Genomic DNA, 16,360 nt, shown 5'->3' with positions numbered 1-16,360 from the left:
GATGGAGCTCTTTGATTGGCTCAGGCTATTGTCACAGAGACAATACAAGTGTCCCACCCTTTCCTGCCAAGACTGCTCATGGAATGTTCCATTTGTCCTGAGGTCACAGGGTGAGCTCAGCGCTTATTTTACTGCCAGTCACACAACTTTAAAGGATGAACAGCGCACACAACACCTCGCTCCTCCGTGATAAAGAGGGCGTCTCGCACCGTGTTCCCGGGGAGGGGGGGAGGTCACAGTAGCCCGCTTTACTGTCCCCGGAGCCGCGGGTAGAAAAGCAGAAAGCTGCAGCTCCGGAGACGGTAAAAGCCGCGGCCGCCGGCGGGGGGTCAGTTCTTCCGAGTGGGATTGATTTCCCGGAGATGCCGCAGTCAGGATTCCGCGGGTTCCCTCGGCAGCGCAAACATTAACCCTGGCTACTTCTGTATCTCAGCCGCCTCGCCCCATCACGGAAATCAGAGGGTTTTATGCGGGCTTCTGTAGGGGAAGTTCCCATACTATCCAACACGCCGCCATTTTATTTAGCCATACACTATAAGGTCATTTGTAGTTTGATCATTCAAAAAGTTTGGGTGTTGCACTATAACGCTGTAACTATGTATATAACATGCCTCACCACCGAGACAATGTGCCATCATTACTAAGAATGCTGGAAGGAATCTGACCAGTGAGGAGATGCGCAATTAGATTTGTTTACATTAGAAAAGCGGCGTCTAAGAGGGGACATGATAACTATATACAAATATATTCGGGGAAAGTACAAGGAGTTTTTAAAAGAACTATTCATCCCACGGGCAGTACTCAGGACTCGGGCCATCCCTTAAGGTTGGAGGAAAGGGGATTTCACCAGCAACACATGAAAGGGTTCTTTACAGTAAGGGCAGTTACACTGTGGGATTCATTACCCATGGAGAATGTGATGGCAGATACAACAGATTTGTTAAAAAAAAGGTTGGACATCTTTTTAGATAGGAAAGGTATACAGGGATATACCAAATAAGTAAACATGGGAAGTATGTTGATCCAGGGAATAATCTGATTGCCATTATTTGGAAATGTATTTCCCCCCTTTATGAGATATCATTGGATAATGTGTCACTGGGGTTTTTTGTTTGCCTTCCTCTGGATCAATATACTGTAAGTACGGATATAGGATAAAGTATCTGTCGTCTAAATTTAGATGTTAGAACTTGAAGGACATACAGTATGTATTTTTTCAACCTCATCTACTATGTAACTGTAACTATGTAACTGTAACTATGTAACTGTAACCAAGTAACTGTAACTATGTAACTGTAACTATGTAACTAATTATGTATCCTTTGGTGTAGCTTAGTACATAGGGCCCAATACATTTGTGTAGATAGGGGAGATGCTCCCCAGAGTTGCAGAACATAAAGGGTTTTGTTGGGGAGGAGCTTCTGACCCTACAGATGCTGACCACCACTGACCCCTCCTGCCCCCCAGGGACCTGGTGGACTCTCGGAAGCAGATGATGAGAGAGAAGCGCGTGGAGCAGCGTCGGAGAGAGAGACGGGAGCGTCAAGAAAGGCAGCGAAGTGAAAGAGCGCTGCGCTCCTTCCACACCGCTGTGAGAGCCCTGACTCCGCCCCCCGCATCCAGAGGGGTCCCAAGGGCCAGCGCCAGCCCCACCCACTTTGCTGACCCCCTCAGCTCCTGGTACCAGGAGGGAGGATCCAAAGCTAATCCCAGATCCCCCCACAGCCGGAGCGGGTCCCTGGAGGAGGCCAAGGCTTCTCAGAAACCTGAGGCCGAGCGCTATTACAGCTCCCAGGGGAGCCTCGGGTCCCAGTGCCTCTCTGAGCCGCTCACCCCCGATGTGGGAAGCCCCTCCCCCTGTGACCAGACCTCCGCTCTCCAGAACCTGCATCAAGACATGTAGGACCGGGCAGCAGCCACGAAAGGTGGGTGAGGTGCACAATTTGATACAGCCCAGTGTAAGGCCGCGTTTACAGTGGCCGCGATTACAGTGGCCGCGATTACAGTGGCCGCGATTACAGTGGCCGCGATTACAGTGGCCGCGTCGCCACCGATTTTTGAAAATACAATTTAATGTTTGTTTTTTTCGCACGACGGCCACGTCACGTGAGCGGTTCAGCCAATGAAGACGAACCGCTCCCGTGATGTCACGGCCACGCCTCCAGCTAGTAGTGCATGTTTGGCGCCTACGTGATGTCACGCGCTCTGTGTCTCCCGCGCGGCCACTCTAATCGCGGCCTAATGTGTGGAGCCGCACAAACATTTCCGCCCTTCGCCTTTGTTCTGCTTCTTGCAGAGACCGGAGGGAGGGGGCAGGTCCGTGCAGATCCAGGAGAAGTGAGAAGTGTCTCCTAGGTAAGCTCAGTGCGCTGCAGCCGGTCTGATACGTCCTGCACCGAGCTCTCTGAACGTATCGGTCTGCCCTAAATATCATTGAGCGCTGCTCTCCATGCGACTGATGCAGGATAATAACATTGGAGCGTAAATAGGGCAGCCGGCCGTAATGCGCCTTCCTTCCATGTCACAAAGTGACCAGTGAGGGAGAAGGAGGAGGTCAGATCTGGCAGACATACCACGCCCCATCATGTCAACCACAGATCAGAGATACCACACCCCATCATGTCACAACCACATATCTGACCGAGATACCACGCCCCGTCATGTCACAACCACAGATCAGAGATACCACACCCCATCATGTCACAACCACAGATCAGAGATACCACGCCCCATCATGTCACAACCACATATCTGACCGAGATACCACGCCCCGTCATGTCACAACCACAGATCAGAGATACCACGCCCCATCATGTCAACCACAGATCAGAGATACCACACCCCATCATGTCACAACCACATATCTGACTGAGATACCACGCCCCATCATGTCACAACCACAGATCAGAGATACCACACCCCATCATGTCACAACCACATATCTGACCGAGATACCACGCCCCGTCATGTCACAACCACAGATCAGAGGTACCACGTTCTGTCATGTCACAACCACAGGTCTGGCAGAGGTACCACGTCCCGTCATGTCACAACCACAGGTCTGGCAGAGGTACCACGCCCTGTCATGTCACAACCACTGAACAGAGATACCACGCCCCGTCATGTCACAACCAAAGACGTCACTATCAATAGTACGAATTACAAGCCTCCCTACGTGTTTCGGAGCGCTCAGCTACTTTGTCGGGGAGACATGCTTACCCCCTCTAAATTAGCAGTGGCGTTTAGGAATAATTGAACAAATTAACAATATATATGTAAGACACGTGCAGAGGTATAACCAGGGAGACATATTTGGGGAAAATAAACCAGGGCTTTTATTCAGCCCGTAGCTTTCAGCAGTACAGTGTAAGGCCGCACACAAACAAACATCCTATCCCTGTGTCAGGGCTAACTCCCTCTCCCAGTCCCTCTCTGCAGGGCTGGGAGGATAGGCCTCTTGCCAACCTATGACCTAAAGTCCAAAGAGGTTCCTGTAAGCAGGAGGCTCTGTCAGTCTCTGGGTTGTGTACGTTGCGGGGCCACTCTCTGGCGGGTTCTAGGGTCTGCTGCGCCCTGGATGTAGTTTCAGGGTGTCTTGAAGGCAGCACAGTCCTTCTATGCTCAAGAGATCCCCAGCAGTGAAAGCAGGAGGCTTTCCTACCTGTCTAATGAGCCTGGTGGAGACTGGTTAATTGTTTATAGCTGCAATTAACCAGCTCCCTGCTGGATTCCTCAGACCAATACAGTCTTTCTATTGAAGCCCTTTTAGACCTGGGTTCTGTCCTGTTACAAGGTTGTTATTTATTATAATGTACAGATGTAGCAAGACTTACTGTTCCCATGACCGCGGGAAACTAAGTATAATTCCCCGACATTGTATTTGCATCTTGCGGATGCGGCGACCGTAGTACTCTGCAGTAATGATATGGGGCGCTAGTGTGCTTTTGTGTCTTTAATCTAAATGCAATGTAACCCATTCATTTCCATGTAACCCGTCCCTTATTCCCAGTCATTTCCATGTAACCCGCCCCTTATTCCCAGTCATTTCCATGTAACCCGCCCCTTATTCCCAGTCATTTCCATGTAACCCGTCCCTTATTCCCAGTCATGTCCATGTAACCCGTCCCTTATTCCCAGTCATTTCCATGTAACCCGTCCCTTATTCGCAGTCATGTCCATGAAACCGCCCCTTATTCCCAGTCATTTCCATGCAACCCGTCCCTTATTCCCAGTCATTTCCATGTAACCCGTCCCTTATTCCCAGTCATTTCCATGTAACCCGTCCCTTATTCCCAGTCATTTCCATGTAACCCGCCCCTTATTCCCAGTCATGTCCATGTAACCCGCCCCTTATTCCCAGTCATGTCCATGTTACCCGCCCCTTATTCCCAGTCATTTCCATGTAACCCATCCCTTATTCCCAGTCATTTCCATGTAACCCGGCCCTTATTCCCAGTCATTTCCATGTAACCCGCCCCTTATTCCCAGTCATTTCCATGTATCCCGCCCCTTATTCCCAGTCATTTCCATGTAACCCGTCCCTTATTCCCAGTCATTTCCATGTAACCCGTCCCTTATTCCCAGTCATTTCCATGTAACCCGCCCCTTATTCCCAGTCATTTCCATGTATCCCGCCCCTTATTCCCAGTCATTTCCATGTAACCCGTCCCTTATTCCCAGTCATTTCCATATAACCCGTCCCTTATTCCCAGTCATGTCCATGTAACCCGCCCCTTATTCCCAGTCATGTCCATGTATCCCGCCCCTTATTCCCAGTCATTTCCATGTAACCCGTCCCTTATTCCCAGTCATTTCCATATAACCCGTCCCTTATTCCCAGTCATGTCCATGTAACCCGCCCCTTATTCCCAGTCATGTCCATGTAACCCGCCCCTTATTCCCAGTCATGTCCATGTAACCCGTCCCTTATTCCCAGTCATTTCCATGTATCCCGCCCCTTATTCCCAGTCATTTCCATGCAACCCGTCCCTTATTCCCAGTCATTTCCATGTAACCCGTCCCTTATTCCCAGTCATTTCCATGTAACCCGTCCCTTATTCCCAGTCATTTCCATGTAACCCGCCCCTTATTCCCAGTCATTTCCATGTAACCCGCCCCTTATTCGCAGTCATGTCCATGAAACCGCCCCTTATTCCCAGTCATTTCCATGCAACCCGTCCCTTATTCCCAGTCATTTCCATGTAACCCGTCCCTTATTCCCAGTCATTTCCATGTAACCCGCCCCTTATTCCCAGTCATGTCCATGTAACCCGCCCCTTATTCCCAGTCATGTCCATGTTACCCGCCCCTTATTCCCAGTCATTTCCATGTAACCCATCCCTTATTCCTAGTCATTTCCATGTAACCCGGCCCTTATTCCCAGTCATTTCCATGTAACCCGCCCCTTATTCCCAGTCATTTCCATGTAACCCGTCCCTTATTCCCAGTCATTTCCATGTAACCCGTCCCTTATTCCTAGTCATTTCCATGTAACCCGTCCCTTATTCCCAGTCATTTCCATGTAACCCGCCCCTTATTCCCAGTCATTTCCATGTAACCCATCCCTTATTCCCAGTCATTTCCATGTAACCCGGCCCTTATTCCCAGTCATTTCCATGTAACCCGCCCCTTATTCCCAGTCATTTCCATGTAACCCGTCCCTTATTCCCAGTCATTTCCATGTAACCCGTCCCTTATTCCTAGTCATTTCCATGTAACCCGTCCCTTATTCCCAGTCATTTCCATGTAACCCGTCCCTTATTCCTAGTCATTTCCATGTAACCCGCCCCTTATTCCCAGTCATGTCCATGTAACCCGCCCCTTATTCCCAGTCATTTCCATGTAACCCGTCCCTTATTCCCAGTCATTTCCATGTAACCCGTCCCTTATTCCCAGTCATTTCCATGTAACCCGCCCCTTATTCCCAGTCATTTCCATGTAACCCGTCCCTTATTCCCAGTCATTTCCATGTAACCCGTCCCTTATTCCTAGTCATTTCCATGTAACCCGTCCCTTATTCCCAGTCATTTCCATGTAACCCGCCCCTTATTCCCAGTCATTTCCATGTAACCCATCCCTTATTCCCAGTCATTTCCATGTAACCCGGCCTTATTCCCAGTCATTTCCATGTAACCCGCCCCTTATTCCCAGTCATTTCCATGTAACCCGTCCCTTATTCCCAGTCATTTCCATGTAACCCGTCCCTTATTCCTAGTCATTTCCATGTAACCCGTCCCTTATTCCCAGTCATTTCCATGTAACCCGTCCCTTATTCCTAGTCATTTCCATGTAACCCGCCCCTTATTCCCAGTCATGTCCATGTAACCCGCCCCTTATTCCCAGTCATTTCCATGTAACCCGTCCCTTATTCCCAGTCATTTCCATGTAACCCATCCCTTATTCCCAGTCATTTCCATGTAACCCGGCCCTTATTCCCAGTCATTTCCATGTAACCCGCCCCTTATTCCCAGTCATGTCCATGTAACCCGCCCCTTATTCCCAGTCATTTCCATGTAACCCGTCCCTTATTCCCAGTCATTTCCATGTAACCCGCCCCTTATTCCCAGTCATTTCCATGTAACCCGCCCCTTATTCCCAGTCATTTCCATGTAACCCGTCCCTTATTCCCAGTCATTTCCATGTAACCCGTCCCTTATTCCCAGTCATTTCCATGTAACCCGTCCCTTATTCCCAGTCATTTCCATGTATCCCGCCCCTTATTCCCAGTCATTTCCATGTAACCCGTCCCTTATTCCCAGTCATTTCCATGTAACCCGTCCCTTATTCCCAGTCATTTCCATGTAACCCGCCCCTTATTCCCAGTCATGTCCATGAAACCGCCCCTTATTCCCAGTCATTTCCATGCAACCCGTCCCTTATTCCCAGTCATTTCCATGTAACCCGTCCCTTATTCCCAGTCATTTCCATGTAACCCGCCCCTTATTCCCAGTCATTTCCATGTAACCCGTCCCTTATTCCCAGTCATTTCCATGTAACCCGTCCCTTATTCCCAGTCATTTCCATGTAACCCGCCCCTTATTCCCAGTCATTTCCATGTAACCCGCCCCTTATTCCCAGTCATTTCCATGTATCCCGTCCCTTATTCCCAGTAATTTCCATGTAACCCGTCCCTTATTCCCAGTCATGTCCATGTAACCCGTCCCTTATTCCCAGTCATGTCCATGTAACCCGCCCCTTATTCCCAGTCATGTCCATGTAACCCGTCCCTTATTCCCAGTCATGTCCATGTAACCCGCCCCTTATTCCCAGTCATGTCCATGTAACCCGTCCCTTATTCCCAGTCATTTCCATGTAACCCGTCCCTTATTCCCAGTCATGTCCATGTAACCCGCCCCTTATTCCCAGTCATTTCCATGTAACCCGCCCCTTATTCCCAGTCATTTCCATGTAACCCGTTCCTTATTCCCAGTCATTTCCATGTAACCCGTCCCTTATTCCCAGTCATGTCCATGTAACCCGCCCCTTATTCCCAGTCATGTCCATGTAACCGTCCCTTATTCCCAGTCATTTCCATGTAACCCGCCCCTTATTCCCAGTCATTTCCATGTAACCCGTCCCTTATTCCCAGTCATTTCCATGTAACCCGTCCCTTATTCCCAGTCATTTCCATGTAACCCGTTCCTTATTCCCAGTCATTTCCATGTAACCCGTCCCTTATTCCCAGTCATGTCCATGTAACCCGCCCCTTATTCCCAGTCATGTCCATGTAACCGTCCCTTATTCCCAGTCATTTCCATGTAACCCGCCCCTTATTCCCAGTCATTTCCATGTAACCCGTCCCTTATTCCCAGTCATTTCCATGTAACCCGTCCCTTATTCCCAGTCATTTCCATGTAACCCGTCCCTTATTCCCAGTCATTTCCATGTAACCCGCCCCTTATTCCCAGTCATTTCCATGTAACCCGCCCCTTATTCCCAGTCATGTCCATGTAACCCGCCCCTTATTCCCAGTCATGTCCATGTAACCCGCCCCTTATTCCCAGTCATTTCCATGTAACCCGCCCCTTATTCCCAGTCATTTCCATGTAACCCGTCCCTTATTCCCAGTCATTTCCATGTAACCCGTCCCTTATTCCCAGTCATTTGCATGTAACCCGCCCCTTATTCCCAGTCATTTCCATGTAACCCGTCCCTTATTCCCAGTCATTTCCATGTAACCCGTCCCTTATTCCCAGTCATTTCCATGTAACCCGCCCCTTATTCCCAGTCATTTCCATGTAACCCGCCCCTTATTCCCAGTCATTTCCATGTAACCCGCCCCTTATTCCCAGTCATTTCCATGTAACCCGTCCCTTATTCCCAGTCATTTCCATGTAACCCGTCCCTTATTCCCAGTCATTTCCATGTAACCCGTCCCTTATTCCCAGTCATTTCCATGTAACCCGCCCCTTATTCCCAGTCATTTCCATGTAACCCGCCCCTTATTCCCAGTCATTTCCATGTAACCCGCCCCTTATTCCCAGTCATTTCCATGTAACCCGTCCCTTATTCCCAGTCATTTCCATGTAACCCGTCCCTTATTCCCAGTCATTTCCATGTAACCCGTCCCTTATTATCAGTCATTTCCATGTAACCCGTCCCTTATTCCCAGTCATTTCCATGTAACCCGTCCCTTATTCCCAGTCATTTCCATGTAACCCGTCCCTTATTCCCAGTCATTTCCATGTAACCCGTCCCTTATTCCCAGTCATTTCCATGTAACCGGCCCCTTATTCCCAGTCATTTCCATGTAACCCGCCCCTTATTCCCAGTCATTTCCATGTAACCGTCCCTTATTCCCAGTCATTTCCATGTAACCCGTCCCTTATTCCCAGTCATTTCCATGTAACCCGCCCCTTATTCCCAGTCATTTCCATGTAACCCGCCCCTTATTCCCAGTCATTTCCATGTAACCCGTCCCTTATTCCCAGTCATTTCCATGTAACCGGCCCCTTATTCCCAGTCATTTCCATGTAACCCGCCCCTTATTCCCAGTCATTTCCATGTAACCCGCCCCTTATTCCCAGTCATTTCCATGTAACCCGTCCCTTATTCCCAGTCATTTCCATGTAACCCGTCCCTTATTCCCAGTCATTTCCATGTAACCGGCCCCTTATTCCCAGTCATTTCCATGTAACCCGTCCCTTATTCCCAGTCATTTCCATGTAACCCGCCCCTTATTCCCAGTCATTTCCATGTAACCCGTCCCTTATTCCCAGTCATTTCCATGTAACCCGTCCCTTATTCCCAGTCATTTCCATGTAACCCGCCCCTTATTCCCAGTCATTTGCATGTAACCCGCCCCTTATTCCCAGTCATTTCCATGTAACCCGCCCCTTATTCCCAGTCATTTCCATGTAACCCGTCCCTTATTCCCAGTCATTTCCATGTAACCCGTCCCTTATTCCCAGTCATGTCCATGTAACCCGCTCCTTATTCCCAGTCATGTCCATGTAACCCGTTCCTTATTCCCAGTCATTTCCATGTAACCCGCCCCTTATTCCCAGTCATGTCCATGTAACCCGTTCCTTATTCCCAGTCATTTCCATGTAACCCGCCCCTTATTCCCAGTCATTTCCATGTAACCCGCCCCTTATTCCCAGTCATGTCCATGTAACCCGCTCCTTATTCCCAGTCATGTCCATGTAACCCGTTCCTTATTCCCAGTCATTTCCATGTAACCCGCCCCTTATTCCCAGTCATGTCCATGTAACCCGTTCCTTATTCCCAGTCATTTCCATGTAACCCGCCCCTTATTCCCAGTCATTTCCATGTAACCCGCCCCTTATTCCCAGTCATGTCCATGTAACCCGCCCCTTATTCCCAGTCATTTCCATGTAACCCGCCCCTTATTCCCAGTCATTTCCATGTAACCCGCCCCTTATTCCCAGTCATGTCCATGTAACCCGTTCCTTATTCCCAGTCATTTCCATGTAACCCGCCCCTTATTCCCAGTCATTTCCATGTAACCCGCCCCTTATTCCCAGTCATGTCCATGTAACCCGCTCCTTATTCCCAGTCATGTCCATGTAACCCGTTCCTTATTCCCAGTCATTTCCATGTAACCCGCCCCTTATTCCCAGTCATGTCCATGTAACCCGTTCCTTATTCCCAGTCATTTCCATGTAACCCGCCCCTTATTCCCAGTCATTTCCATGTAACCCGCCCCTTATTCCCAGTCATGTCCATGTAACCCGCCCCTTATTCCCAGTCATTTCCATGTAACCCGCCCCTTATTCCCAGTCATGTCCATGTAACCAGTCCCTTATTCCCAGTCATGTCCATGTAACCCGCCCCTTATTCCCAGTCATGTCCATGTAACCCGCCCCTTATTCCCAGTCATTTCCATGTAACCCGCCCCTTATTCCCAGTCATGTCCATGTAACCCGTCCCTTATTCCCAGTCATGTCCATGTAACCCGTCCCTTATTCCCAGTCATTTCCATGTAACCCGTCCCTTATTCCTAGTCATTTCCATGTAACCCGTCCCTTATTCCCAGTCATTTCCATGTAACCAGTCCCTTATTCCCAGTCATGTCCATGTAACCCGTCCCTTATTCCCAGTCATGTCCATGTAACCCGCCCCTTATTCCCAGTCATTTCCATGTAACCCGTCCCTTATTCCTAGTCATTTCCATGTAACCCGTCCCTTATTCCCAGTCATTTCCATGTAACCCGCCCCTTATTCCCAGTCATTTCCATGTAACCCGCCCCTTATTCCCAGTCATTTCCATGTAACCCGCCCCTTATTCCCAGTCATTTGCATGTAACCCGCCCCTTATTCCCAGTCATTTCCATGTAACCCGTCCCTTATTCCCAGTCATTTCCATGTAACCCGCCCCTTATTCCCAGTCATGTCCATGTAACCCGCCCCTTATTCCCAGTCATTTCCATGTAACCCGTTCCTTATTCCCAGTCATTTCCATGTAACCCGTCCCTTATTCCCAGTCATTTCCATGTAACCCGCCCCTTATTCCCAGTCATTTCCATGTAACCCGCCCCTTATTCCCAGTCATTTCCATGTAACCCGCCCCTTATTCCCAGTCATTTCCATGTAACCCGCCCCTTATTCCCAGTCATTTCCATGTAACCCGCCCCTTATTCCCAGTCATTTCCATGTAACCCGTCCCTTATTCCCAGTCATTTCCATGTAACCCGCCCCTTATTCCCAGTCATTTCCATGTAACCCGCCCCTTATTCCCAGTCATTTCCATGTAACCCGTCCCTTATTCCCAGTCATTTCCATGTAACCCGTCCCTTATTCCCTGTCATTTCCATGTAACCGGCCCCTTATTCCCAGTCATTTGCATGTAACCCGCCCCTTATTCCCAGTCATTTCCATGTAACCCGCCCCTTATTCCCAGTCATTTCCATGTAACCGGACCCTTATTCCCAGTCATTTCCATGTAACCCGCCCCTTATTCCCAGTCATTTCCATGTAACCCGCCCCTTATTCCCAGTCATTTCCATGTAACCCGTCCCTTATTCCCAGTCATTTCCATGTAACCCGCCCCTTATTCCCAGTCATTTCCATGTAACCCGTCCCTTATTCCCAGTCATGTCCATGTAACCCGCCCCTTATTCCCAGTCATGTCCATGTAACCCGCCCCTTATTCCCAGTCATTTCCATGTAACCCGCCCCTTCTTCCCAGTCATTTCCATGTAACCCGCCCCTTATTCCCAGTCATGTCCATGTAACCCGCCCCTTATTCCCAGTCATTTGCATGTAACCCGCCCCTTATTCCCAGTCATGTCCATGTAACCCGCCCCTTATTCCCAGTCATGTCCATGTAACCCGCCCCTTATTCCCAGTCATGTCCATGTAACCCGTTCCTTATTCCCAGTCATTTCCATGTAACCCGTCCCTTATTCCCAGTCATGTCCATGTAACCCGTCCCTTATTCCCAGTCATGTCCATGTAACCCGCCCCTTATTCCCAGTCATTTCCATGTAACCCATCCCTTATTCCCAGTCATGTCCATGTAACCCGTCCCTTATTCCCAGTCATTTCCATGTAACCCATCCCTTATTCCCAGTCATTTCCATGTAACCCATCCCTTATTCCCAGTCATTTCCATGTAACCCGTCCCTTATTCCCAGTCATTTCCATGTAACCCGTCCCTTATTCCCAGTAATTTCCATGTAACCCGCCCCTTATTCCCAGTCATGTCCATGTAACCCGTTCCTTATTCCCAGTCATTTCCATGTAACCCGTCCCTTATTCCCAGTCATGTCCATGTAACCCGCCCCTTATTCCCAGTCATGTCCATGTAACCCGTCCCTTATTCCCAGTCATGTCCATGTAACCCGCCCCTTATTCCCAGTCATTTCCATGTAACCCGTCCCTTATTCCTAGTCATTTCCATGTAACCCGTCCCTTATTCCCAGTCATTTCCATGTAACCCATCCCTTATTCCCAGTCATTTCCATGTAACCCGCCCCTTATTCCCAGTCATTTCCATGTAACCCGTCCCTTATTCCCAGTCATTTCCATGTAACCCGTCCCTTATTCCCAGTCATGTCCATGTAACCCGCTCTTTATTCCCAGTCATTTCCATGTATCCCGTCCCTGATTCCCAGTCATTTCTATGTATCCCGTCCCTGATTCCCAGTCATTTCCATGTATCCCGTCCCTGATTCCCAGTCATTTCCATGTAACCCGCCCCTTATTCCCAGTCATTTCCATGTATCCCGTTCCTTATTCCCAGTCATTTCCATGTAACCCGCCCCTTATTCCCAGTCATTTCCATGTAACCCGCCCCTTATTCCCAGTCATTTCCATGTAACCCGTCCCTTATTCCCAGTCATTTCCATGTAACCCGTCCCTTATTCCCAGTCATTTCCATGTAACCCGTCCCTTATTCCCAGTCATTTCCATGTAACCCGCCCCTTATTCCCAGTCATTTCCATGTAACCCGTCCCTTATTCCCAGTCATTTCCATGTAACCCGCCCCTTATTCCCAGTCATTTCCATGTAACCCGCCCCTTATTCCCAGTCATTTCCATGTAACCCGCCCCTTATTCCCAGTCATTTCTTGTATCCCGTCCCTGATTCCCAGTCATTTCCATGTAACTCGCCCCTTATTCCCAGTCATTTCCATGTAACCCGCCCCTTATTCCCAGTCATGTCCATGTAACCCGCCCCTTATTCCCAGTCATTTCCATGTAACCCGCCCCTTATTCCCAGTCATGTCCATGTAACCCGCCCCTTATTCCCAGTCATTTCCATGTAACCCGCCCCTTATTCCCAGTCATTTCCATGTAACCCGCCCCTTATTCCCAGTAATTTCCATGTAACCCGTCCCTTATTCCCAGTCATTTCCATGTAACCCGTCCCTTATTCCCAGTAATTTCCATGTAACCCGTCCCTTATTCCCAGTCATTTCCATGTAACCCGCCCCTTATTCCCAGTCATGTCCATGTAACCCGCCCCTTATTCCCAGTCATTTCCATGTAACCCGCCCCTTATTCCCAGTCATGTCCATGTAACCCGCCCCTTATTCCCAGTCATTTCCATGTAACCCGTCCCTTATTCCCAGTAATTTCCATGTAACCCGCCCCTTATTCCCAGTAATTTCCATGTAACCCGTCCCTTATTCCCAGTCATTTCCATGTAACCCGTCCCTTATTCCCAGTCATTTCCATGTAACCCGTCCCTTATTCCCAGTCATTTCCATGTAACCCGTCCCTTATTCCCAGTCATTTCCATGTAACCCGTCCCTTATTCCCAGTCATTTCCATGTAACCCGCCCCTTATTCCCAGTCATTTCCATGTATCCCGCCCCTTATTCCCAGTCATTTCCATGTAACCCGCCCCTTATTCCCAGTCATTTCCATGTAACCGTCCCTTATTCCCAGTCATTTCCATGTAACCCGTCCCTTATTCCCAGTCATGTCCATGTAACCCGCTCCTTATTCCCAGTCATTTCCATGTATCCCGTCCCTGATTCCCAGTCATTTCCATGTATCCCGTCCCTGATTCCCAGTCATTTCCATGTATCCCGTCCCTGATTCCCAGTCATTTCCATGTAACCCGCCCCTTATTCCCAGTCATTTCCATGTAACCCGCCCCTTATTCCCAGTCATTTCCATGTATCCCGTCCCTTATTCCCAGTCATTTCCATGTAACCCGCCCCTTATTCCCAGTCATTTCCATGTAACCCGCCCCTTATTCCCAGTCATTTCCATGTAACCCGTCCCTTATTCCCAGTCATTTCCATGTAACCCGTCCCTTATTCCCAGTCATTTCCATGTAACCCGTCCCTTATTCCCAGTCATGTCCATGTAACCCGTCCCTTATTCCCAGTCATTTCCATGTAACCCGCCCCTTATTCCCAGTAATTTCCATGTAACCCGTCCCTTATTCCCAGTCATTTCCATGAAACCGCCCCTTATTCCCAGTCATTTCCATGTATCCCGTCCCTTATTCCCAGTCATTTCCATGTAACCCGCCCCTTATTCCCAGTCATTTCCATGTAACCCGCCCCTTATTCCCAGTCATTTCCATGTAACCCGTCCCTTATTCCCAGTCATGTCCATGTAACCCGTCCCTTATTCCCAGTCATTTCCATGTAACCCGCCCCTTATTCCCAGTAATTTCCATGTAACCCGTCCCTTATTCCCAGTCATTTCCATGAAACCGCCCCTTATTCCCAGTCATTTCCATGTATCCCGTCCCTTATTCCCAGTAATTTCCATGTAACCCGTCCCTTATTCCCAGTCATTTCCATGTAACCCGCCCCTTATTCCCAGTCATTTCCATGTATCCCGTCCCTTATTCCCAGTCATTTCCATGTAACCCGCCCCTTATTCCCAGTCATTTCCATGTAACCCGCCCCTTATTCCCAGTCATTTCCATGTAACCCGCCCCTTATTCCCAGTCATGTCCATGAAACCGCCCCTTATTCCCAGTCATTTCCATGCAACCCGTCCCTTATTCCCAGTCATTTCCATGTAACCAGCCCCTTATTCCCAGTCATTTCCATGTAACCCGCTCCTTATTCCCAGTCATTTCCATGTAACCCGCCCCTTATTCCCAGTCATTTCCATGTATCCCGTTCCTTATTCCCAGTCATTTACATGTAACCCGCCCCTTATTCCCAGTCATTTCCATGTAACCCGTCCCTTATTCCCAGTCATTTCCATGTAACCCGTCCCTTATTCCCAGTCATTTCCATGTAACCCGTCCCTTATTCCCAGTCATTTCCATGTAACCCGCCCCTTATCCCCAGTCATTTCCATGTAACCCGCCCCTTATTCCCAGTCATTTCCATGTAACCCGCCCCTTATTCCCAGTCATTTCCATGTAACCCGCCCCTTATTCCCAGTCATTTCTTGTATCCCGTCCCTGATTCCCAGTCATTTCCATGTATCCCGTCCCTGATTCCCAGTCATTTCCATGTAACTCGCCCCTTATTCCCAGTCATTTGCATGTAACCCGTCCCTTATTCCCAGTCATGTCCATGTAACCCGTCCCTTATTCCCAGTCATGTCCATGTAACCCGCCCCTTATTCCCAGTCATTTCCATGTAACCCGCCCCTTATTCCCAGTCATTTCCATGTAACCCGCCCCTTATTCCCAGTCATTTCCATGTAACCCGCCCCTTATTCCCAGTCATTTCCATGTAACCCGCCCCTTATTCCCAGTCATTTCCATGTAACCCGCCCCTTATTCCCAGTCATGTCCATGTAACCCGCCCCTTATTCCCAGTCATTTCCATGTAACCCGCCCCTTATTCCCAGTCATGTCCATGTAACCCGCCCCTTATTCCCAGTCATTTCCATGTAACCCGTCCCTTATTCCCAGTCATTTCCATGTAACCCGTCCCTTATTCCCAGTCATTTCCATGTAACCCGCCCCTTATTCCCAGTCATTTCCATGTAACCCGCCCCTTATTCCCAGTCATGTCCATGTAACCCGCCCCTTATTCCCAGTCATTTCCATGTAACCCGCCCCTTATTCCCAGTCATTTCCATGTAACCCGCCCCTTATTCCCAGTCATTTCCATGTAACCCGTCCCTTATTCCCAGTAATTTCCATGTAACCCGTCCCTTATTCCCAGTCATTTCCATGTAACCCGTCCCTTATTCCCAGTAATTTCCATGTAACCCGTCCCTTATTCCCAGTAATTTCCATGTAACCCGTCCCTTATTCCCAGTAATTTCCATGTAACCCGTCCCTTATTCCCAGTCATTTCCATGTAACCCGCCCCTTATTCCCAGTCATTTCCATGTAACCCGCCCCTTATTCCCAGTAATTTCCATGTAACCCGTCCCTTATTCCCAGTCATTTCCATGTAACCCGTCCCTTATTCCCAGTAATTTCCATGTAACCCGCCCCTTATTCTCAGTAATTTCCATGT

At 49.1% G+C, this 16,360-nt stretch overlaps 1 protein-coding gene across 3 annotated transcripts in view; it reads left to right on the top strand.

Moving 5' to 3' along the window:
• LRRC74A (leucine rich repeat containing 74A) overlaps window positions 1-4,277 on the top strand; it is a 30,262-nt gene extending 25,985 nt beyond the window's left edge. For all 3 annotated transcript variants that reach the window (XM_075614695.1, XM_075614694.1, XM_075614693.1), the window contains one exon: window positions 1,468-4,277. In XM_075614695.1, the coding sequence (XP_075470810.1) occupies window positions 1,468-1,903 (436 nt within the window). In that variant the 3' untranslated portion in view covers window positions 1,904-4,277. The remainder of the gene's footprint in view (window positions 1-1,467) is intronic.
• Window positions 4,278-16,360: the final 12,083 nt, after the last annotated feature.

Source organism: Ascaphus truei, chromosome 9, assembly GCF_040206685.1.
Source record: "Ascaphus truei isolate aAscTru1 chromosome 9, aAscTru1.hap1, whole genome shotgun sequence".
In the NCBI taxonomy this organism is placed as follows: domain Eukaryota; kingdom Metazoa; phylum Chordata; class Amphibia; order Anura; family Ascaphidae; genus Ascaphus; species Ascaphus truei.
The sequence above is the reverse complement of the archived record's forward strand: the minus strand, read 5'-3'. Positions and strand labels throughout refer to the sequence as shown.